General features: G+C 37.1%; 1 protein-coding gene across 11 annotated transcripts in view; it reads left to right on the forward strand.

The window, feature by feature from the left end:
* The window catches only part of PTPN13 (protein tyrosine phosphatase non-receptor type 13), a 220,927-nt gene that overhangs the window by 163,911 nt on the left and 32,486 nt on the right, over positions 1-24,530 (forward strand). For 7 of the 11 annotated variants that reach the window (XM_010334771.3, XM_074396403.1, XM_010334772.3 and 4 more), the window contains 12 exons: positions 1,802-2,265; positions 3,769-3,915; positions 4,569-4,662; positions 12,012-12,097; positions 13,376-13,535; positions 15,539-15,753; positions 15,866-15,964; positions 17,801-18,165; positions 19,418-19,604; positions 21,020-21,178; positions 21,672-21,843; positions 21,938-22,148. In XM_010334771.3, the coding sequence (XP_010333073.2) occupies positions 1,802-2,265; positions 3,769-3,915; positions 4,569-4,662; positions 12,012-12,097; positions 13,376-13,535; positions 15,539-15,753; positions 15,866-15,964; positions 17,801-18,165; positions 19,418-19,604; positions 21,020-21,178; positions 21,672-21,843; positions 21,938-22,148 (2,359 nt within the window). The remainder of the gene's footprint in view (positions 1-1,801; positions 2,266-3,768; positions 3,916-4,568; positions 4,663-12,011; positions 12,098-13,375; positions 13,536-15,538; positions 15,754-15,865; positions 15,965-17,800; positions 18,166-19,417; positions 19,605-21,019; positions 21,179-21,671; positions 21,844-21,937; positions 22,149-24,530) is intronic. The other 4 variants (XM_003923981.3, XM_003923980.3, XM_074396400.1 and 1 more) reach the window with 2 other exon arrangements.

A 24,530-nucleotide genomic window follows, 5' to 3' on the forward strand; every position in this document is an offset into this window, starting at 1 on the left:
TTACTTAACGTATTCTATTGCTATCCATGTACATGTACATCTTTTAAATGTAGCATTTTATTTGTTATAGACATATCAAAATTTAACTTTTCTTCTATTGTTATGTATCAGGTTAGCTGTAATTCTATTATAAATGTTACTCCAACGAATAAACTTTTTACTACGCCATTGAAATGTATGTATTTCTGCAGGTTAGATGTCTGGAACTAGATTAAAGAGTGTGTACTTTAAAATTTTGACAAGTGCCACCAAATTGGATTACAAAAAGTTTTATCAATTTATAGACTAATCAAGTAGATATAACAGTGCTTTTCTCCTCATACCATCAGTGGTTCTTGAAATCATCAGTCATTCTCATTTTTGTCAGCCAAATAAGTAGAAAACTGCATTAAGCTGCAGATCCCTGAGAAATAGTGAGAATGTCTTTTCATATATTTATTATTTGTATTTTACTCTGAATTTCCAGTCTGCCTATTCCAGTCTACATATCTCTTGTTCAATGGGAGTTTTGAAAACACTTTTTTTGTTTAATTTTAGCAACTCTTTGTATATTAGGGATACTATCTCTTTGATAATTGTTTGTTGTCACAAGTATTTTCTTTCCAGTTGCTCATTACTCTTGTAATTTTTCCCTTGTTGTCAATTACTACATAAAACTTTTAATTTCTTATCCATTCTCATCTTTAATTCCTTTTCACATGTCATCTGTGGTTTGTGTTTTCAGAAAGCTTTTTTTTTTTTTTTTTTTTTTGAGATGGAGTTTCACTCTTGTTACCCAGGCTGGAATGCAATGGTGCGATCCCGGCTCACCGCAACCTCCGCCTCCTGAGTTCAGGTGATTCTCCTGCCTCAGCCTCCTGAGTAGCTGGGATTACAGGCACACACCACCCAGCTAATTTTTTGTATTTTTAGTAGAGACGGGGTTTCACAATGTTGACCAGGATGGTCTCGATCTCTTGACCTCATGATCCACCCATCTTGGCCTCCCAAAGTGCTGGGATTATAGGCATGAGCCACCATGCCCGGCCCTTCAGAAAGCTTTTTAAAGTGGTTTTTGGTTTGTTCCTTGAGTCAGAGTCTTGCTCTGCTGCCCAGGCTGAAGTGCAGTGAAGTGATCACTGCTCACTGCAGGCTCCACCTCCCAGGTTCAAGCGATTCTTCTGCCTCAGCCTCCTGAGTAGTTGGGACTACTCAGCCTCCCGAGTAGATGCACACCGTCATGCCCAGCTAATTTTCGTATTTTTGATAGAAACAGGGTTTCACCATGTTGGGCAGGCTGGTCTCGAAATCCTGGCCTCAAGTGATCCACCCATGTCAGCCTCCAGAAGTGCTGGGATTACAGGCATGAGCCACTACACTTGGCCTAAAGTGGCCTTTGGTAAGGATATATAAGCAATTTGGAGTTACCTTCCATGATCATTAATTGGAGTCCAAAAAATACAGTCTAGTAGGTCAATAAATTAAGTGTGCAAATAACTATTTAATAAGGACTCAGAATGGTGAATACTAAGAAAATATAAATTATTTTCGGAATCAGAGTCTCCACAGAAAAGACTGGTTTGAAATGGGTCTTGGAGAATGGAAATGGGAAGTTAAGGTAAAAGGGGTATGCATTTTAATAGAGGTTGTCACAAGAATGACCAAAGGAGAGAGCAAAGAAAGTCTACTAGGTCATGTGTTTTGCATGTGTCATCCTTATAAAAATTCTTCCAACAAACTTCAGGAAACATTGTGTATGTGTGTAAGCACAAGAATGTGTGTCACTAACTTGTTATTCTCATTGATGGATTTTGACTTTTAGTGCCTTCTACTCCTGTTCATCTCACCAATGGGATGAAAAACTACATGAAAAAATCTTCCTACATGCAAGACAGTGCTATAGATTCTTCTTCCAAGGATCACCACTGGTCACGTGGTACCCTGAAGCATATCTCAGAGAGCTCCTTTGGGCTGTCTGGGGGCCTGCGAGAAGGAAGCGTGAGTTCTCAAGATTCCAGGACCGAGAGTGCCAGCTTGTCTCAGAGCCAGGCCAATGGTTTCTTTGCCAGCCATATAGGTGACCAAACCTGGCAGGAATCACAGCATGGCAGCCCTTCCCCATCTGTAGTATCCAATGCCACTGAGAAAAACACTTCCGCTGATAGTAACCAAAGCAAAACTAAAAAGCCCGGCATTTCTGATGCAACTGATTACTCGGACCGTGGAGATTCAGACATGGATGAAGCGACTTATTCCAGCAGTCAGGATCATCAAACACCAAAAAAGGCATAGTTTAATTCCAATAATTTGGTTTTTTCATTTAACAAAGCAAAATAGCAATAAATATATTACAGAGCACAATAATCTACCACAAGATGTTTTCATTATTCTGGAAAAAAGAAATAGTTTAAATCTTCTACTAATTGCTGCTGCATTTAATGCTAAACTTTCAGAGAAAGCAACAGCTTTGAATAATAACTTTAAATGGCTATGACTACAAACTTGCTATCTAAAAACCCAAAGAAGGAATACACAGATTATGATTGTTTTCTTACCAGTTGTTTGTCTCGAATATTTAATGTTTATAATAATATGAGTATTTTAATATCTGAAAATTGTTTCTAAATAGTTCATGTCATGGGCATTTGAATTTGCTATGTATAGCCTAAAATATTCTGAAGTTCTGAATGAATGATGATAAGGACATTGAAAGAAAATAGCTCATTCTGGCTGGGCACATTGACCCACACCCATAATCCCAACACTTTGGGATGCAGAGGTGGAAGGATTGCTTGAGGCCAGGAGTTCATGACCAGCCTGGGCAACATAGGGAGACCCTATCTCTACAAAAAATTTCTTTAAAAATTAGCCAGACGAGGTGACATGTATTAGTCCTAGATCCTTGGGAGGCTGGGTGGGAGGATCGCTTGATCCCAGAAGCCTGGGTGACTGAGCCAGACCCTAACAGAAAGAAGGAAAGGAAAAGAGGAAGGGAAGAAGGGAAGGAACAGAAGAAGGAAAATAGCTTATTCCTAGAAATGATATAAATTTAAACTCAAATTTACAGGCAGTTTTAGGAAAAATAAAAGCCTTATGCCTTTTATTTACTGAAAAATCATTATTCCTCACAAGTTATGTTCTTTAAAAAAAAAATGTTTATTTTTTAATACTGACTGTGGCAATTGCTCCATTCCAAGAGTTATGCTCTTATAAATAGGGCTTAGCTAATGTTCCTATGTTTATATTATTGGATTTATAAATATAAGTAATACAAACATGAAACCTCATTTTAGAGGCTCAGGTTAAAAGCTACTGTTTTGTATATATTGATTATTAAAGGAAGTAAAACTAATTTATAAATTTGGGAATATAAAAAGCATTGGACCAGGATTATATAAAAGCCAGGTTTGAACTAGGTTCTATCTAGGTTTCCATCTGCCATATCTAGCAGTTTGACCTGAAGCAAGCTCTTTAATCTCTGGACATCAATTTCCTCAACCATAAAATATGAATACATTGGACTAGATGATCTCTAAGAACTCTTCCAACCTTTATGTTCTTTGACTATGTTTTATCATTTAATATCTTCCTTTTTCTTAAATTATCCTAAAAACACAAATTTGTCTTTCAGTAATAATTCATTTTGCCTCTAGTCAGCTTCATCCTGGGCTAGGTAAAAATAAATTAATTGATTAAAATTTTTTAAAAAAGAAAAATTATAATAATTCATTTTGACTCTAACAAGAAATCTTTGTGTTTTTTTTTTTTGTTGTTGTTGTTGTTGTTAAGGAATCTTCCTCTTCAGTGTGTACATCCAACAAAATGAATTTTAAAACTTTTTCTTCATCACCTCCTAAGCCTGGAGATATCTTTGAGGTTGAACTGGCTAAAAACGATAACAGCTTGGGGATAAGTGTCACGGTACTGTTTGACAAGGTTTTCAAATGTTTTCTCTTCTTTAATTTCCAGCAGCCTATTGCATGTCAACTTTTTAATTGAATTATTTTTCATCAAAAGGGACACATCAAATATTTCCAAAATCCTAAAATTGAATCATATCTAAAAACTTTTTTTAAAAAACTGTGCTAGTCACTTTTTCCTGTGATTTAAAAAAATTAAACACTACCTTCTCCATAGATTTTGTACTTGCTTTATCTGAATAGAAAACTTGCAAAATAGAAAATTAATTCAATGCTTTGTGTATATTTGACAGTTTCTACATGAGCGTAGAATAATATGATATATCTCTAACCTACATTATTGGTAATTAAAGACTATATATATCAATATACTCTCCTTAATATATAATACTTTGTAACATGTTAGTATCTTAGAAGTTACCAAGGAATACATGTATCTTTAAAGTAGTCAAAATGTAAGCATAGGCTATTGAATAAAATTCTTTTTGTATTATACTGATGAATATACTAACCCTCATTAGTGTACTAATGAATATACCGTACATCAGCACATGTTGATGGGATGCTACTGCTTTAGCTGATGAATTGAATCCTTTCTAGGCTGGATATTTGAAAGAGAGTGCAAAATGTTTCATATTATAAAATATTATTTTGTCTTTTTCTCTTTAGGGAGGTGTGAATACAAGTGTCAGACATGGTGGCATTTATGTGAAAGCTGTCATTCCCAAGGGAGCAGCAGAGTCTGATGGTAGAATTCACAAAGGTATAGTATTTTTAGTATTTAACAATTACATATACAAATATTACAACAAATAGATAAGAAATTATAAACTTGATAACTGATCTTCAAATTCATAATATGAAATAAGAACATACTCAGTTATAAGGGCAGATCCAAGATGGCTGAATAGGAAGAGCTCTGGAGTCAGTTCTCAGCGAGAACAACGCAGAGGGTGAGTGAACACCACATTTCCAAACAAGTTATTACTACCCACAGACCAAGAGATTCCCAGGCTGAAAAGCGCCACAAATTTTCAGCACGCTGTTTCAGCTGTCCGTGGGTCTCCAAACAAAAACAAACAGAAATCTGGGTGGCTGTTTCAACTGGCACATGGAACACCTGGGAGACAAAGCCACGATTCAACTGAAAAAAAGAAGGCTGAAACAGGGAGCCAGGTGATCTGGCTCAGCAGGTCCCACTCCCACAAAGACCAGCAATCTGAAACGCTCTGGAATGAGAGTTTGGCAGCAAGCGCAGCTGGACCCTGGATGTTTCACTCTGTTGGGGGAAGGGTATCCACCATTACTGAGGCAGTCCACCACTACTGAGGTAGTCCGCCATTACGGAGGCAGTCCACCATTACCAAGGCAGTCTGCCATTACCGAGACAGTCAGCCATTACAGAGGCAGTCCACCATTATTGAGGCAGACCACCATTACTGAGGCAGTTCTAACTATACCTCTATAAACGAAACTACAATGACGTTCACACAGCAGCTGGGCAGAGCCCATGGCAGCTCAGCAATGCCTCTGCTGGCTGACTATGACTAGGATACCTCCTTGCTGGGCAGGGCAACTCTGAAAAAAGGCAGCAGCACATCAGGAACTTATAAATAAAGCCCCACCTTCCCAGACAGAGCACCTGGGCAAAAATGTGATTATGATTTCTGCTGCAGCAGACTTAAAAGTACCTGCCTAGCAGCTCTGAACAGAACAGTGGAGCTCACAGCTCAGCACTTGAGCTCCTATAAGGGGCAGACTGTCTCCTCAAGCAGCTCCCTGACCCCATATATCCAAAGAGTCACCTCATAAAGGAAAGCTCAGGCTGACAGCTAGCAGGTATCCCTCTGGGACAAAAATAACAGAAGAAGAAACTGGCAGCAACTCTTACTGTTCTGCAGCCACCACAGGTGATCCCCAGGCAAGCAGGGTCTGGAGTGGACCTCCAGCAGTCTTACATCAGAAGGGCCTAACTGTTAGAAGTAAAACTAAAAAACAGAAAGAAATAACTTCATCATAAAAAAATAACATCATCATCACCACTAAGACCCCATCCAAAAGTCACCAACTACGAAGAACACAGGCAGATAAATCCACAAAGATGGGAAGAAAGCAGCACAAAAAGAATGAAAATGCCCAGAACCAGAATGCCTGTCCTTCTCCAAGGGATCACAACTCATCACCAGAAAAGGAACAAAGCTGGATGGAGAATGAGTCTGATGAATTGACAGAAATAGGCTTCAGAAGGTGGGTAATAACAAACTTCTCTGAGCAAAAAGAACACGTTCTAACCCAATGCAAAGAAACTAAGAACCTTGAAAAAAGGTTTGATAAAATGCTGATGAGAATAAACAACTTAGAACGGAATATAAATGACTTCATGGAACTGAAAAACACAACATGAGAATTTCACGAAGCATACATAAGTTTCAATACTGAATCAACCAAGCATAATAAAGGATATCAGAGATTGAAGATCAACTCAATGAAACAAAACAAGAAGGCAAGATTAGAGAAAAAAGTGAAAAGAAATGATTAAACTTCCAAGAAATATGGGATTATGTTAAAAAACCTAATCTACGATTGTTAGGTGTACCTGAATGTGACAGAGAGAATGAATCCAAGCTGGAAAACACTCTTCAGGATATTATCCAGGAGAACTTCCTCACCCTAGCAAGGCAGGCCAATATTCAAGTCCAGGAAATACAGAGAACACCACAAAGCTATTCCTCAAGGAGAGCAACCCCAAGGCACATAATCGTCAGATTCACCAGGGTTTAAATGAAGAAAAAAATGCTAAGGACAGCCAGAGAGAAAGGTCGGGTCACCTACCGAGGGAAGCCCATCAGACTCACAGAGCTCTCTCAGGAGAAACCCTACAACCAGAAGAGAGTGGGGGCCAATATTCAACATCCTTAAAGAAAAGAACTTTCAACCTAGAATTTCATATCCAGCCAAACTAAGCTTCATAAGCAAGGGAGAAATAAAATCCTTTATGAACAAGCAATTGCTGAGAGATTTCATCACCACCAGGCCTGCCTTACAAGAGGTCCTGAAAGAAGCACTAAACATAGAAAGGAACAACCAGTACCACCCACTCCAAAAATGTACCAAAAGGTAAAAAGCATTGACATAATGAAGAAACTATATCAACTAATGGGCAAAACAACCAGCTAGCATCAAGATGGCAGGTCAAATTTACACATAATAATATTAACCTTAAATGTAAATGGGCTAAATGCCCCAGTCAAAAGACACAGACTGGCAAATTGGTTAAAAAGTCCAAAACCATCAGCGCTGTATCCAGGAAACCCATCTCACATGGAAGGACACACATAGGCTCAAAGTGAAGGGATGGAGGAAGATTTACCAAGCAAATGGAGAGCAAAAAAAAAAAAAAAAAAGCAGGAGTTGCAATCCTAGTCTCTGATAAAAATAGACTTTAAACCAACAAAGATCAAAAGAGACAAAGAAGGGCATTACATAATGGTAAAAGGATCAATGCAACAGGAAGAGCTAATGATCCTAAATATATATGCACCCAATACAGGAGCACCCCGATACATAAAGCAAGTTCTTAACAACTTACAAAGAGACTTAGACTCCCACACAATAATAGTGGGAGACTTTAACACTCCTCTGTCAATATAAGACAGATCAATGAGACAGAAAATTAACAAGAATATCCAGGACTTGAAATCAGATCTGGACCAAGCAAACCTAATAGACATTTACAAAACTCTCCATCCCAAATCCATAGAATATACATTCTTCTCAGCACCACATCACACCTACTCTAAAACTAACCACATAATTGGAAGTAAATCACTTCTCAGCAAATGCAAAAGAATGGAAATCATAACAAACAGTCTCTCAGACCACAGTGCAATCAAATTAGAACTCAGGATTATGAAACTAACTCAGAACCGCACAACTTCATGGAAACTGAACAACTGGCTCTTGAATGTTGACTGGATAAACAATGAAATGAAGGCAGAAATAAAGATGTTCTTTGAAACCAACAAGAATGAAGACACAACATACCAGAATCTCTGGAACACATTTAAAGCAGTGTCTAGAGGAAAATTTATAGCCATAAATGCCCACATGAGAATCAAGGAAAGCTCTAAAATCAACACCCTATCACCATAATTGAAAGAGCTAGAGGAGCAAGATCAAAAAAACTCAAAAGCTAGCAGATGATAAGAAATAACTAAGATCAGAGCAGAACTGAAAGAGCTAGAGACACACACCAAAAAAAAAAAAAAAAAAAAACCTTCAAAAAATCAATAAATCCAGGAGTTGGTTTTTTGAAAAGATCAATAAAATAGACTGACTGCTAGCCAGATTAATAAGAAAAGAGAGAAGAATCAAATAGAGGCAATAAAAAATGATAAAGAGGATTTCACCACCAATCCCATCAGAAATACAAACTACCATCAGAGATTACTGCAAACAACTCTATGCACACAAACCAGTAAACCTGGAAGAAATGTATAAATTCCTGGACACTTGCACCCTCCCAGGCCTAAACCAGGAAGAAGTCGAAACCCTGAATAGTTCCATAACAAGGGCTGAAGTTGAGGCAGCAATTAATAGCCTACCAACCAAAAAGAGCCCAGGTCCAGATGGGTACATTGCTGAATTCTACCAGACATACAAAGAGGAGCTGGTACCACTCCTTCTGTAACTATTCCAAATAATCTAAAAAGAGGGAATCCTTCCCAAATCATTTTACAAGAACAACATCATCCTGATACCAAAACCTGGCAGAGACTCAACAAAAAAAGAAAACTTCAGGCCAATATCCATGATGAACATAGATGCAAAAATCTTCAATAAAATACTGGCAAACCAATTGCAACAGCACTTCAAAAAAGTTATCCATCATGATCAAGTAGGCTTCATCCCAGGGATGCAAGCCTGGTTCAACATACGTAAGTCTATAAACATAATCTACCACATAATCAGAACCAAAGACAAAAACCACATGATTATCTCAATAGATGCAGAGAAGGCCTTTGACAAAATTCAACAGCCCCATATGCTAAAAACTCTTTAGTAAACTAGGTATTGATGGAACATATCTCAAAACAATAAAAGCTATTCACAACTAACCCACAGCCAATATCATACTGAATGGGCAAAAACTGGAACCACTCCCTCTGAAATCTGGCACTAGACAAGGATGCCGTCTCTCACCACTCCTATTCAATATTGGAAGTTCCAGCCAAAGCAATCAGGCAAGAAAAAGAAATAAAAGCTATTCATTTAGGAAAAGAGGAAGTCAAGTTGTCTCTATTTGCAGATGACATGATTGTACATTTAGAAGACCCCATTGTCTCAGCCCAAAATCTCCTGAAACTGATAAACAACTTCAGCAAAGTCTCAGGATACAAAATCAATATGCAGAAATCACAAGCATTCCTATAAACCAATAACAGACTTAAAGAGAGCCAAATCAAGAATGAACTGCCATTCACAGTTGCTACAAAGAGAATAAAATACCGAGGAAGTAAAGGACCTCTTCAAGGAAAACTACAAACCACTGCTCAAGGAAATAAGGACACAAACAGATGGAAAAACATTCCATGCTCATGGTTAGGAAGAATCAATATTGTGAAAATGGCCATACTGCCCAAAGTAATTTATGCATTCAATGCTAGCCCCATAAAGCTACCTATGACCCTCTTCACAGAACTGGAATAAATCACCTTAAACTTCATATGGAACCAAAAGAGAGCCCACATAGCCAAGACAATTCTAAGCAAAAAGAACAAAGCCGGAGGCATCATGCTACCTGACTTCAAACTATACTACAAGGCTATAGTAATCAAAACAGGATGCTACTGGTACCAAAACAGAGATATAGACCAATGGAACAGAACAGAGGCCTCAGAGGCAATGCCACACATCTACAGCCATCTGATCTTTGACAAACCTGACAAAAACAAGGAATGGGGAAAGGATTCTCTGTTTAATAAATGGTGTTGGGAAAACTGGCTAGTCATGTGCGGAAAGCAGAAACTGGACCCCTTTCTGACATCTTACACTAAAATCAACTCCAGATGGATTAAAGACTAAAACATAAGTCCCAACACCATAAAAACCCTAGAAGAAAACCTTGGCAAAACCATTCAGGACATAGGCATAGGCAAGGACTTCATGACTAAAACACCAAAAGCATTGGCAGCAAAAGCCAAAGTAGACAAATGGGATCTAATGAAACTCCAGAGCTTCTGTACAGCAAAAGAAACAATCATTATAGTGAACCAGCAACCAACAGAATGCGAAAAAGTTTTTGCAATCTACCCATCTGACAAAAGGCTAATATCCAGAATCTACAAAGAACTAAAACAGATTTACAAGAAAAAAGCAAACAAACCCATTCAAAAGTGGGTGAAGGACATGAACAGAGACTTTTCAAAAGAAGACATTTATGAGGCCAACAAACATGAAAAAATGTTCATCATCACTGGTCATTAGAGAAATGCAAATCAAAACCACATTGAGATACCATCTCACACCAGTTAGAATGGCAATCATTAAAAAATCTGGAGAAAACAAATGCTGGAGTGGATGTGGAGAAATTGGAACACTTTTACACATTGATGGGAGTGTAAATTAGTTCAACCATTGTGGAAGACGGTGTGGCAATTCCTCAGGGACCTAGAAATAGAAATTCCATTTGACACAGCAATCCCATTACTAGATATATATCCAAAGGATCATAAATCATTCTGTTATAAAGACACATGCACACATATGTTCATTGTGGCACTGTTTACAATAGTAAAGACCTGGAACCAACCCAAATGCCCATCAGTGATAGACTGGACAAGGAAAATGTGGCATATATACACCATGGAATACTATGCAACCATCAAAAAATGAGTTTGTGTCCTTTGTAGGGATGTGGATGAATCTGGAAACCATCATTCTCAGCAAACTGACACAAGAACAGAAAAACCAACACCGCATGTTCTCATACATAGGCAGGTGTTGAACAATGAGGACATGTGTACACAGGGAGGGGAGCATCACACACTGGGGTTTGTTGTGGGGGAATAGGGGAGGGACAGTGGAGGGTAGGGAGGTTGGAGAGGGATAACATGGGGAGAAATGCCAAATATAGATGACAGGGGGGTGGAGGCAGCACTCCATGTTGTCATGTATGTACCTACGCAACAGTCCTGCATATTTTGCACATGTACCCTAGAACCTAAAGTGCAATTATATATATATATATATATATATATATATATATATATATATATGAACATACTCAGTTATAAAACTGTGGCATTAAGAAATTCCTTGATGCCATTTCAGAAACTCTTCTTTCCAGCTTATTTTCTAGTATCAGAAGATATCTATACATCAACATTGTATGGGAAGTTAACAAAATAAAAAAGGAGAAAATATCTAGACAGTGCTTTCATTCATATTTTACGTGTCCTATGAAACAAATTGCTGTAAAAACACTGATATCTATCCTGTTTTTTGTTCGTTTGTTTGTTTGTTTGGGTTTTTTTGAGATAGAGTCTCACTCTGTCACCCAGGCTGGAGTGCAGTGGTGCAATTTCGTTTCACTGCCATCTCCACTTCCTGGGTTCAAGTGATTCTCATGCCTTAGCCTCCCAGGTAGCTGGGACTACAGGCACCCACCACCATACCCAGCTATTTTTAGTAGAGATAGCTTTCACCATGTTGGCTAGGCTGGTCTCAAACTCCTGACCTCAGGTGATCCACCCACCTTAGCCTCCCAAAGTGTTGGGATTACAGTAATGAGCCGCTGCGCCCAGCCTGATATCTACACTTCTAAGAAGGATTAACTAGGAACTTTCCTCCAACCTCTATATATTTATAGTCCAACTTACCTTCTCTCTTGATTTAAATTTATTTTTGTGAAGATACTGTTTTAAAATATATTTAATAGCCATAAAATTGAGGAGTAAATTAAATAATATACTCTCTAACACAATTTCTTCCAGAATTTCCCTGAGTCTCTCCTCCAACAAATTAATATGAATTAAAACCATAATATTTAAAAGAACATGTAGGATTTATATTTATGATTCGTTTCTTTCAAAATAACTGCCTAATTTTTAGGTGATCGTGTCCTAGCTGTCAATGGAGTTAGTCTAGAAGGAGCCACCCATAAGCAAGCTGTGGAAACACTGAGAAATACAGGACAGGTAACAGATACCAACCTTTTACAGTACCTTAGAAGAGCATAACAATGTGTAAATAGCATCAGTTCTCATTGAGATCTCTGAATTTGTTAGCTACTCAAGAAACCAAGCCTGATATATATTACCATCTGGGTTGTTGTTTTTTCCTTCCAAATTGAAATGCAAGTATTACAAGACATTTTTACTGAGGAAGCTGGCTTTCTATGTCACATGTAACTCTTATATTACCAAAGAGATCTGTTAGGGGAGGGGTGGAAATTGCGTTTTAAATTAGTTTTATAAACATCTGATTTCTAGTGGTTTTCACTCTTACTCATTCTTTGGCCTCAACACAAAATTTATTTCGTTGAAGTACATTTTGAGTCAGGGAGTTTACCAAATTATCTGTAATGGTTTTTGGAGGGCTTTGTTGTTGTTTTGAGACAGGGTCTTGCTGTGAGGCCCAGGCTGGAGTGTAGCAGCACAATCACGGCTCAATTCAACCTTTACTTCCCAGGCTCAGGTGATCCTCTTGCCTCAGGCTTCCAAATAGCTGGGACTACAGGCACATGCCACCATGCCTGGCTAGATTATTTTTTATTTCTTGTAGAGATGGGGATCTCCCTTGTTGCCCATGCTGGTCTCAAACTCCTACACTCAAGTGATCTTCCTGCCCTGGCCAACAAAAGTGCTGGGATTACAGGCATGAGCCACCACACCTGGCTTTTTTTTTTTTTTTTTTTTTTTTTTTTTTTTTGAGATGGAGGTTTGCTGTTGTCACCCAAGCTGGAGTGCAATGGCACACAATGTGAGCTCATTGCAACCTCCGCCTCCCAGGTTCAAGCAATTCTGCCTCAGCCTCCCAAGTAGCTAGGATTACAGGCGCTCACCATCACACCTGGCTAATATTTGTATTTTTAGTAGAAATGGGGCTTCACCATGTTGGCCAGGCTAGTCTCGAACTTCTGACCTCAGGTGACCCACCCACCTCAGACTCCCAAAGTGCTGGGATTACCAATATGAGCCACTGTACCTGGCCATTATCATACGTTTCTAACTTGTATTATATTTGTAATAGATTCTTTTTAAGCATTTCTTTTTCTATACAGAAATATAATAAAAACTTGATTTTGGAACTTTCAACCCCGTGTTCCTCTATTTTTTTCCTCCCTCTTCATTTGGTGGACCAAATTTGGTAGCTACTTTAAATGATTTTATACCATCAACTATACAAAGTCCTGAAAATGTATCTGTTTTCTTAGCGTTCTTCTTAATTAGTGAAATGCTATTTTATTTATCCAGGTGGTGCATTTGCTGTTAGAAAAGGGACAATCTCCAACATCTAAAGAACATGTCCCAGTAACCCCACAGTGTACCCTTTCAGATCAGAATTCCCAAGGTCAAGGCCCAGAAAAAATGAAGAAAACAACTCATGTCAAAGACTACAGCTTTGTCACTGAAGGTCAGGCCTTGAGACTACAATCTCACCTTTAAATTATTCCTCACCTATTCAAAATTATTTTTTACATGTTGGATTACAGTTAATGCCTTAGTTTTGTTAATTATTCTTGTTAAGTGCAAATAATAATCTGACATAGCACCATAGTGAATAAAGACAGAAGATTATTTGCAGCTCATAGAGTCTCAAAAGGCTTTGGATAATGAAGTCATGCCTGATTATGGTCTTTTTAAAATCCTTTAAATTGTTGTAAAATTTAAAATGAAATTTGGTAAGTGAAAAAGTAAGTATAAACAATTGCTGAAATGCCTTCAAACTCGTGTGAAACCTTGACCCTTAGATTTTTATAATTCTATTTAATTTTAAGAACTGTGAATAAAAGTCTGGGCAGATATTCACCTAATAGTGCCCAGAAAGTGGTCTTTGTTACAAACTATGCTAGCTTTTGGACACATCCCTAATTGGTTGTAAATTAAGAATGATAGTGGATAGTGGTTGGTTGGTTGGTTGGTTGGTTGGTTCGAGACCGAGTCTTGCTGTGTTGCCAGGCTGGAGTGCAGTGGCACAATCTGCCTACCTTGGCCTCCCAAAGGGCTGAGATTACAGGCATGAGCCACTGCGCCCAGCCAATAGTGGTTTTTACAATAAGGCTAAATGCGTTCATAATACTGGAGTACCCTTTAAGATTTTGTCTTCTTAAGAGGTTTATATTTCCTGTGCTTTATAAATGATGGTGATGGTATACAGTCATTGTTTTGTTTTATTTTACACAAAAGTTAGCAACTCTGAATCAGTCCCCAAAATAGGAGAAAAAATAACAGACTATATTATTTTTCCTGATTATGAAGATAAAATTAACATACTCAGTTTATCATATGGATCTTTATTCTTTATTTCTTCCATCATCCTTTTTTGGATTTTTGTTGTTGTTGTTGTTGTTGTTGTTGTTGTTGTTGTTGTTGTTGTTTTGAGATGAAGTCTCATTCTGTTGCCCAGGCTGGAGTGTAGTGGTACAATTTTGGCTCACTGCAACCTCTCTCCCCTGGATTCAAGCGATTCTTCTGCCTCAGGCTCCGGAGTAGCTGGGATTACAGGCACACACCACCACACCTGACTAATTTTTGTATTTTTAGTAGAGACAGGGTTTCACCATATAGGCCAAGCTGGTCTTGATCTCCTGACCTCAGGTAATTCACCCTCTTCAGCCTCCCAAGGTGCTGGAATTACAGGCATGAGCCATCGTGACCGGCCCCATCAGTCTTTCTTTAAATAGGTTTGGGATTTTTTTTACCACCCGAACCAACTATGAGCAAAGATTTTAAATATGTTTTTAAATTGTTTTCTAGTTATTTCCAGTTATTTATTTTGCTGATAAGAAATTTATTGAAACATCATTGTGATTCATCTGAGTTAAATTACACCTCCCCAGAATATTACAATGTCAGTTTATTTCCACGTAACCTCCTCTAACATTTATTTTACTCTTCTTTTCATCCTTCTCACACTGTATACCTTAATTTCTCCCATACCTGGCCTTCTGTGGAATTTCCCCTTATTTTTTTTATCTGTTATCATACTTTGTTTTGTTTTTGCAGAGATTGGATTTCACTATGTTGCCCAGGCTGGTATCAAACTCCTGGGTTCAAGCAATCCTACTTCACCCTCCCACAGTACTGGAGTTATAGGCATGAGCCACTATCCTGACCATAGTGTACTTTAAAACACACGAGTTTGATGCATAATTTCGTTTTCAGAATCCTACTTTCAGAACTCTCCTTCCTAATCAAACAGCTTAGTTCATGCAGTTAGTTGATAGAATTTCTTAATGATAGACTGTAAGATATGGCTTGAGTGTACTATAAGAGTGCAATACGTATATACAGAGATATAAATATTATGAGAAAATAGGCTTTTTAAAATGTGTCTAGAAGTACATATGTTTGTATGTTCATATGTAAACACAGCATGTTAACAATATCTAAATTTTTTCGTGTCTTTTTCTCCAGAAAATACATTTGAGGTAAAACTGCTTAAAAATAGCTCAGGTCTAGGATTCAGTTTTTCTCGAGAAGATAATCTTATACCGGAGCAAGTTAATGCCAGCATAGTAAGGGTTAAAAAGCTCTTTCCGGGACAGCCAGCAGCAGAAAGCGGAAAAATTGATGTAGGAGATGTTATCTTGAAAGTGAATGGAGCATCTTTGAAAGGACTATCTCAGCAGGTGAGCCCCTAGCATGTGGAATATAGCATTTTTAATGAGATGAATGGCCTTTCAGGATAGTTTCTAATGCTGGTTTAACTGTACCTTCATTTGTCATCCATGGTACCCCCAGGAAGTCATATCTGCTCTCAGAGGAACTGCTCCAGAAGTATTCTTGCTTCTCTGCAGACCTCCACCTGGTGTGCTACCGGAAATTGATACTACTCTTTTGGTGAGACTTATGAAACTAATTTATATTTTTATAGAATATCATTTTAGCCACTAATTCAGCTGTAGTGGTTTCATCATGAATTGTTCTCCTGGGTTTCATACCTAGCTACTTCTTTAGGTAGGCATGCTATCTTGTGTGTGACAACTTCTTTGAATGTATTCCATATTTGTATGATAATATAAAGTAATTCAATTCACCTTCTCTTCTCCCCTTTCCAATTATACGATTCTAGGATTTGGGGAATTTGTTTTCTAAGCACAAATAGAAATAGTAAAATACATAAAGTACGGTTACAAAAACCTTTTGTCCATTTCTCCATTGAACCAATCAAGGAAGAGTAAGTAATTCTTATTCTGTGCTAGTTTGGATTAAAATGAGAATTCTTCAGAATTTTAGCCTTTAAAAAAAAAAAAAAACTGGAAGTCACAGATAAAGGGATATGTTTATCCATTTACCTTTTTTATGTCAAGGAATAGCTAAGAGATCCAAAATGGTGACTTACAAATTATTTACTGACAGATAGGAATCCGAATGTAACTAGATTTAGATTCAGCTGGTCACTGCTCAGAGGCCATACACAAGAGATGAGAGTTGGTAGGAAGAAAAGCAGGTTTATTTGAAAAACCAGCAAACTGAGAAGATGGTCATCCTAAAGTACCATCTTAAGTCAGTACAGATTTCAGGCTCTTTTTAAGTTAAGGGTAAGAGGAAGAGAAGGGGGTTGGGATCAAGAGGTGACCGATGACCACAGACATCTGGCTGCCAGCAAGGATCTGAAGAGGCTGGGAACTTCTTTATCCTTAGTCAGGTCACAATGCTCCTATAAATATTTAATAAAACATAGTTCATTGTTTACATACTTCTTCCTTAATCCCAGAGTTAGTTTTTAAAACTACATGATTATTGTTTTTGCATATTATCTCAGTGCTCTAAAATTATCCTTTCCTATGTGCAGAAATGGATAAAGCCCTCTTAAACAAAAATAGAGTTATGTTCATCATTTCACTGTTTCAATGTTGCCCAAGCATAGATGAATACTATTCTTATTAAAGAAAGACTGCTTTTGGCCTGTCTACTTAAAATAGCCTGCTACCAGTGAATGGTGACTACTGGGTATGAGAGGCAGGATTATCCATGCCAGAAGCTTTCATCCTTATTCTGGGGGAAGAGGAAGTATTAGGAGGACATTAATAGGAAAATAACATTTCTGTAAGATGCATTATAAATAGCATTTTAAAAGACTACATTGATTTGAGGCACCATATAGGAAGAACTGAATGGAACTCTCTTGGTGAGTGTATAAGTTTGCATCAGTTTTTAGAAAACAATTTGGAATTACTTAATTAGGCTACTAAAAATGTCCTATATTCGGACAGTATAGAAAATTACAAAGTAATAGAAACTCAAGTAAAAATTTGCATACAAAGAAGTTCTCCTGGATTTCTATTAATAATGAAAAGCTAGAAATAACTCTATATTCAAAAAAAGGAGAAGGCTGAAATAAATTAAAGGTATAGCCATCCATTGCACCGTTATATAGATATTAAAATTGCTTTAAAGCAGATTTAAGGATTTAGGAAAATACTTATGCTAGAACTCTAATTTTTGAAAGTATGAGACAAAATACAATACATAATATTACTCTAGTTCTAACTTAAGGTATAAATTGTACAGTATTAACTGTTATTTACATATTGTTTTCTCTAGTGAACATTAATTTTATTAGAAAATTCAATGCATATTTTAGTAGAAAGTCATTCAGTGATTTATTTTCAAATAAATGCTTCTAAAATTCATATAAGTGGTCACAGATCTCTTTAAATGTGTCCATTACAGACCCCACTTCAGTCTGCAGCACAAGCACTTCCAAACAGCAGTAAAGACTCTTCTCAGCCATCATGTGTGGAGCAAAGCACCAGTTCAGACGAAAATGAAATGTCTGACAAAAGCAAGAAACAGTGCAAGTCCCCATCCAGAAGAGACAGTTACAGTGACAGCACTGGGAGTGGAGAAGATGACTTAGTGACATCTCCAGCAAACATTCCAAATTCGACCTGGAGTTCAGCTTTGCATCAGACTCTAAGCAACATGGTATCACAGGCACAGAGTCATCATGAAGCACCCAAGAGTCAAGAAGATACAATTTGTACCATGTTTTACTATCCTCGGAAAATTCCCAAAAAAACAGAGTTTGAGGACAGGTATCATAATGTTATGTGAAGCTCTCAAAGCAACTGGTAGTTGTTAGTAGCAGTAGCAGCAACGTGCATTTCTCTAAAAATGAAATGTATCTGTGACCTTCACAGTGGTTAGGCAGAGGATGACTCTATTGGATGTCTAGCTATTGTGATTGATAGTTTTAGTTAGCAAACAAGTAAGCTCTCTAGTCAGTCAGCTTGAGTCTTCCTTCCCTCTTGAGCATATTTGCTAGTAACTGAGAAAGTTATTTGTATTGCACCATTAATCATACTACTTAACCAGAAACAGAAGAGACTTATTTAGGTAGTGACACGGTAGGAAACTAAGGACCAGAAATATAGAGGAGAGATAAGGGCAGAGAGTTTGCAAAAGGTGAGACACAGAAGATGGGGAAAGAAGAAATGATTGAAAACATAGAAGCATATAAAGAGAGAGACTACATCAATACCTCGAATAATTATTCATACATTTTACTGTTTGGTTATATCTTTATATGTATCCACACCCAGCCATATTTGTTCAAGTTTTTTTTATTTCTATTTTATCCAAAAGAACCACAGGAGTCAGACTTTTATTATTCTTTCTTCTTTTCCCTATTATGTTGAAACGCATATTAACATTCTGATAACATTAGCTTCAACTTTGAATTAACGACTAGGAATCAAGAGAATTCTGTTTAACCTATCTTACTGGCTTTATGCAGCTTAAAAAGCTTCATCAAAATAGAACCTAGGCCGGGCATGATGGCTCATGTCCGTAATCCCAGCCCTTTGGGAGGCCAAGTCAGGCAGGTTGCTTGAGCTCAAAAGTTCGAGCCCAGCCTGGGCAACATGGCAAAACCCCATCTCTACTAAAAATACAAAAATTAGCTGGGCATGATGGTGCACACCTGTAATCCCAGCTACTTGGGTGGCTAAGGCAGGACAATTGCATGACCGTGGGAGTCAGAGGCTGCAGTGAACTGAGATTTCACCACTGCACTTCAGCCTGCGCAACAGAGTGAGACCCTGTCTCAAAAAAAAAAAAAAAAAGAAAAGAAAAGAAAAGAAAAGAAAACCTACCCAGAGAATAAATTATTGTTAATGTTAGCATTTAACAGATATGGAATAAATTCATAGTCCGGAGTCAGGCAAAAAGTAACTAGGATCTCAATCAAAATCAGACATGAATATTTGTTAAGCATTTTCTGGCACAAACTTACCATATTGACAATGAAGGATATTTGAAAATAGTCTTACTTCTTTGTCTCTGTAGTAATCCTTCTTCCCCTCTACCACCGGATATGGCTGCTGGGCAAAATTACCAACCCCAATCAGAATCTGCTTCCTCTAATTCGATGGATAAATATCATACACATCATAATATTTCTGAACCAGCTAGACAAGAAAACTGGACACCTTTGAAAAATGACTTGGAAAATCACCTTGAAGACTTTGAGCTGGTAAATTGTTTACTCTATATTTAAAAAAAAAAAATCCATATTTTTTTAAAGAAGGTATAGTCATGCAGTTCCCCTTTAGGGAAAAACTATCTTTTAGAATAGCTTTATATCTGTGTCTAATAAATGGATAACATATCTGGTATGTTTCTATGCTGAGAAATTGGGAAACAAGACAAAAAGACCTGAGTATAAATCCTGACTCTACCACTGACTTGCTACAATTTGGCAGACTCCTATGGACCCATCACTTAATTCTTCTGAGTCTTGGTAGCTTTGGCTGTAAAATGGAATAAGTAACAGGATTGTGGTGAGGATTAAATGAAATAACATGTAAAGCACCTAGTATAGTATCTGCCACGGAGTAGATCCTTAGTAAATATTATTTTTGTTTGCTTCTCAAATTCTGAAGAGTTACCTATTTAATTTTTAACAAAGTTTGAATGTATTTCTTTTCTCCTTCACACTTTTTTTGTGTGCTGAAATGGAATCCTTACATTGTAACAATAGTCCTAGAACTTCTAAACCTACAAATAAGATCTGGAAAACATTTCCAAGTATAATATCCTTTACACTGATTGAAAGTTAACCTTTTTAAATACTGCTTTTATTATCCAAGTAATAAATGTTCATTGTAAAAAAAGATGATAAAACAGAGAAAAAGAAGATTATAGCCACTATAATCTTATCACCCCAAAACCATTAACATTTTGGAGCTAACTCTCCAGGTACTGTTTTTTGCCTATAGTTGTGCGTGTGTGTATTGGAGATGAGGGTTGTGCAGCATCTACATCCTCAGTTTCATTCTTAGCAATAGGGTAAAATTAATCTTTAATTTTTCTTAGAAATATTTCACTCTTGTAAACAACCTATATGTCTCATTTGAAATCTTTAAAAGTGTATTTTGTTTATACAACAAAATTAATAAGATTGTGATACCCACCAAAAGACTTCATATTTTTACCAAAAAAAAAATAAAAAGCTTTTTTGTGGTTCTTTGCATCTATCTTGGTTGTTTAGAAACGTGGAAATTTTTTCTGAATCTTTCCTCTGAAAATCATTCTTTTTCTGAACCTTTCTTCCAAAAATTATTCTCAAAGAATAACCACTATTGTGTCCTTATTTATCCTGAAAATACAAGAATGAAAGCATGATAAATTCTATCTCTGCTGTCTCTAGACAAACACATAATGTTGTACTTAAACTTAACTTCTATGTGGGATGTAGTTGGGGGACAGTCTGTCTAGAGTCAGATAGTCTGGGAGTCAGATAGACTCGACTTCTTCACTTGGACAAGTTAAATAACCTTTTAAGGTTTGACTTTCTCCTCTGTTAATCAAGGGATATAACAGTCATCTTTCTGTTTGTTTTTAGTGCAGAGTAGAAAACCTAAAAGTATTACTGTTTTCTTCCCTTAGGAAGTAGAACTCCTCATTACCCTAATTAAATCAGAAAAAGGAAGCCTGGGTTTTACAGTAACCAAAGGCAATCAGAGAATTGGTTGTTATGTTCATGATGTCATACAGGATCCAGCCAAAAGTGATGGAAGGCTAAAACCTGGGGACCGGCTCATAAAGGTGAGACATTTAAGAGGAATGGAGTATTTGTGTAAATGTAGGCAAACAGCAAGCCAGAAAAAGAAGGTTGAATTATTGTAATACTGTATTTCTCTGTTTGGTTTGTGTTTTCTATCTCTACCACTTTGAAGTAAAGGCCTTTATATCGTTAACAGTTTGGGAAATTTGTTTTAATTTGAAAGTCCCATTAATCTTAATTAAGGCATAAAACAAGCTATCTCAGGTCTCAGGGACAGGATGTTTAAATTACTAAGAGGATGAATTTCCTAGATTAGCAAAATAATGATGTATTTGTTAGGGATTTAACATTATTTCATTGTAATGGCCTATGATTTCCATAACAAAGGGAATTATCAATAAATTCGAGATCACTATTGTGAATCTCTTACTAGCTAATACATATTACAAATTAGGGAGATTGTTACATTTTCTTGGCAATTTAGCTTCTCTGCTCTAAAACTTGTGATCATTTGCCCCTTTCTTGTTTTTGTAGGTTAATGATACAGATGTTACAAATATGACTCACACAGATGCAGTTAATCTGCTCCGAGCTGCATCCAAAACAGTCAGATTAGTTATTGGACGACTTCTGGAATTACCCAGTATACCAATTTTGCCTCATTTGCTGCCTGACATAACACTCACATGCAACAAAGAGGAGTTGGGTAATGAAAAGTCAAACTTTGTACAATATGATTTTCTTGATTAGATTAAAAGTAAGTATTCTTATGACTGAGAAATATTTTATATTTTTTCAAGGTTTTTCCTTATCTGGAGGTCATGACAGCCTTTACCAAGTAGTATATATTAGTGATATTCATCCAAGGTCTGTGGCAGCCGTTGAGGGTAATCTCCAGCTATTGGATGTTATCCATTATGTGAACGGAGTCAGCACGCAAGGAATGACTTTGGAGGAAGTTAACAGAGCATTGGACAGGTCCCTTCCTTCAGTGGTACTGAAAGCAACAAGGTACTCTGCAATTATTTGTGAGTTTTGATTGTGCATGTGTGTGCATTTCAGGTCATTGATTATACTTACATTCTCAGAAAATATATTACTGAATTAGTAATTAATAGACTAAATTGGCAGGAATTAATTTAAAACAGACTTCTTGATAGGCAATTTTGAGAACACTAAGTGAATAGTGTTTGGATACATGTCTGCACTCAATAAAATGGTTACCACATTTATCAGTTAGGATGTTTTCACTTCCAAGTAGTAGAAAATACAACTCAGTTAAAGGTAATTTATTGGGGGGTTTTTTGTTTGTTTTTTGTTTTTTGGGGTTTTTGTTTGTTTGTTTTTTGTTTTTTGTTTTTGAGACGGAGTTTCATTCTTGTTGCCCAGGCTGGAGTGTGGTGGTGTGATCTTGGCTCACTACAACCTCTGCCCCCCAGGTTCAAGCGATTCTCCTGCCTCAGCCTCCCAAGCAGCTGGGATTACAAGCATCCACCACCACACCCAGCGAATTTTTGTATTTTTAGTAGAGATGGGGTTTTAACATGTTGGCCAGGCTGGTCTCAAACTCCTGACTTCAGATAATTCACCCACCTCCACCTCCCAAAATGCTGGGATTACAGGTGTGAGACACCATGCACAGCCAAGGATTTATTGGTTTATCTTGGACTTTTAAAAGTCCAGAGATGAGGTAGTCATCAGGTAAAATCTAATCAGGGCTCTAGCTTAATTTCTTTGCTATTTTTAGTTATTCCCTACTCCCTATTCCTTTATGATAATCAAATGACTGCATCATTTTCATACTTTCCACCTACATACCACATCATATCACCTAGAGCAATCTTCAAACAGAAATCTCACCAATCACTACTCTTCAAGCAAGTACTGTGTGCCAGTTGCATTATGCCTAAATTAAGGTCAATCTCTAAGTTGGAAGCAAGGGATAAGCATATACAGATGCTCCTCATACAGTGGGGTTACATTCCCTATAAACCCATAGTAAATTGAAAATATCATAAGTCAAAGCCTCATTTAAAATACCCAACCTACTAAACATCACAGCTTATTAGCCTAGCCTATCCTACCATAAACGGTTTTACATTACTTATATTACATTATTCTATAGTTAGACAAAATTATCTAACATAAAGCTTATTTTATAATAAAGTAGTGAATATCTCATGTAATTTTTTGAATACTGTACTGAAAATGAAACACAGGATGATTGTATGGGTATTCAAAGTATGGTTTCTACCAAATTCGTGTCACTTTTACAGTGTCATAAAGCTGAACCATCATTAGCTGGGGACCATCGGTATTGATTGACTTAAGCCAGTCCTGGCTCATTGCCAGAGCTGGGATAGGATTAATCCTACTGGAACCTCATGCCTGCTACCCATGGGGTGTAGAACTACTACATGTACCTTATAGCAGTTACGCATTATAAAAAATGCTAATAGCAACTTTTCTTTCACTTACAATGGAAACAGATTGAGAAAATGTATTCATTTCCTATTACTGCTGTAAAAAATTACTGTAAGTTTAGTGGCTTAAAACAACACAATTTTATTATATTAATAGTTCTGAAGGTCTGAAATACAAAATGGGTCTTACTGTGGTAAAATCAAAGTGTCAGCAGGGCTGCATTCCTTCTGTATGTCCCAGGAGAAAATCTATTTTCCACCTTCAACCGACTCCTCATATGACTTGGTTTATGGCCCACTTCCATCTTCGAAGTCAGCAACTGCAGCACCCTCTGCTTCTGTTGCCATGACTCTTTTCTCTGACTCAGACTTTCTTGCCTCCCTCTTTTACTTATTACAACCCCTGTGATTATAACAGGCCCACCCAGATAATCCAAAATAACCTCCCCATATCAAAATCTGAACCTAATCATATCTACAGTTTCTTTTGCCATATAAATAGTAACATCTTCAGAGGTTCGGAGGATTAGAACAGAATCATTAGAACATAAACATCTTGGAAGGAGATTATTCTGCCTACCACAATTTACAGGAATCCAGACTTTCTAGGTTACAGACTTAAGTTATACAAAGGGAAAATTCACATTTTTGTTTGTGAATTATTTCTTTTAAAATATGGGAACTTGTTAAATCATTGTCAATAAACTTATTTGTTCTTTCTGAACCTGCAAATTAGATTGTGTACCTTATTCCCCCTTGAACATAATCTTTGACTTGATTCCTTCATATACGTCTAAAATTGGATTGGCATACAGTTGTTTTCATAGGTCTAGTTGAATGTTAATTAGTGGGGGAGGAAAGTCTTCAGACAACCTGGAAAGTATTTTTGTGAAAAATTAACATTTTTGCTAACCTTAGGTCAAACTGAATATTTTGCCTCAAAATTAGTAGAGCAGTCTTCAGCCCAACC

The sequence above is a fragment of the Saimiri boliviensis genome, chromosome 3, assembly GCF_048565385.1.
Source record: "Saimiri boliviensis isolate mSaiBol1 chromosome 3, mSaiBol1.pri, whole genome shotgun sequence".
Lineage (NCBI taxonomy): Eukaryota > Metazoa > Chordata > Mammalia > Primates > Cebidae > Saimiri > Saimiri boliviensis.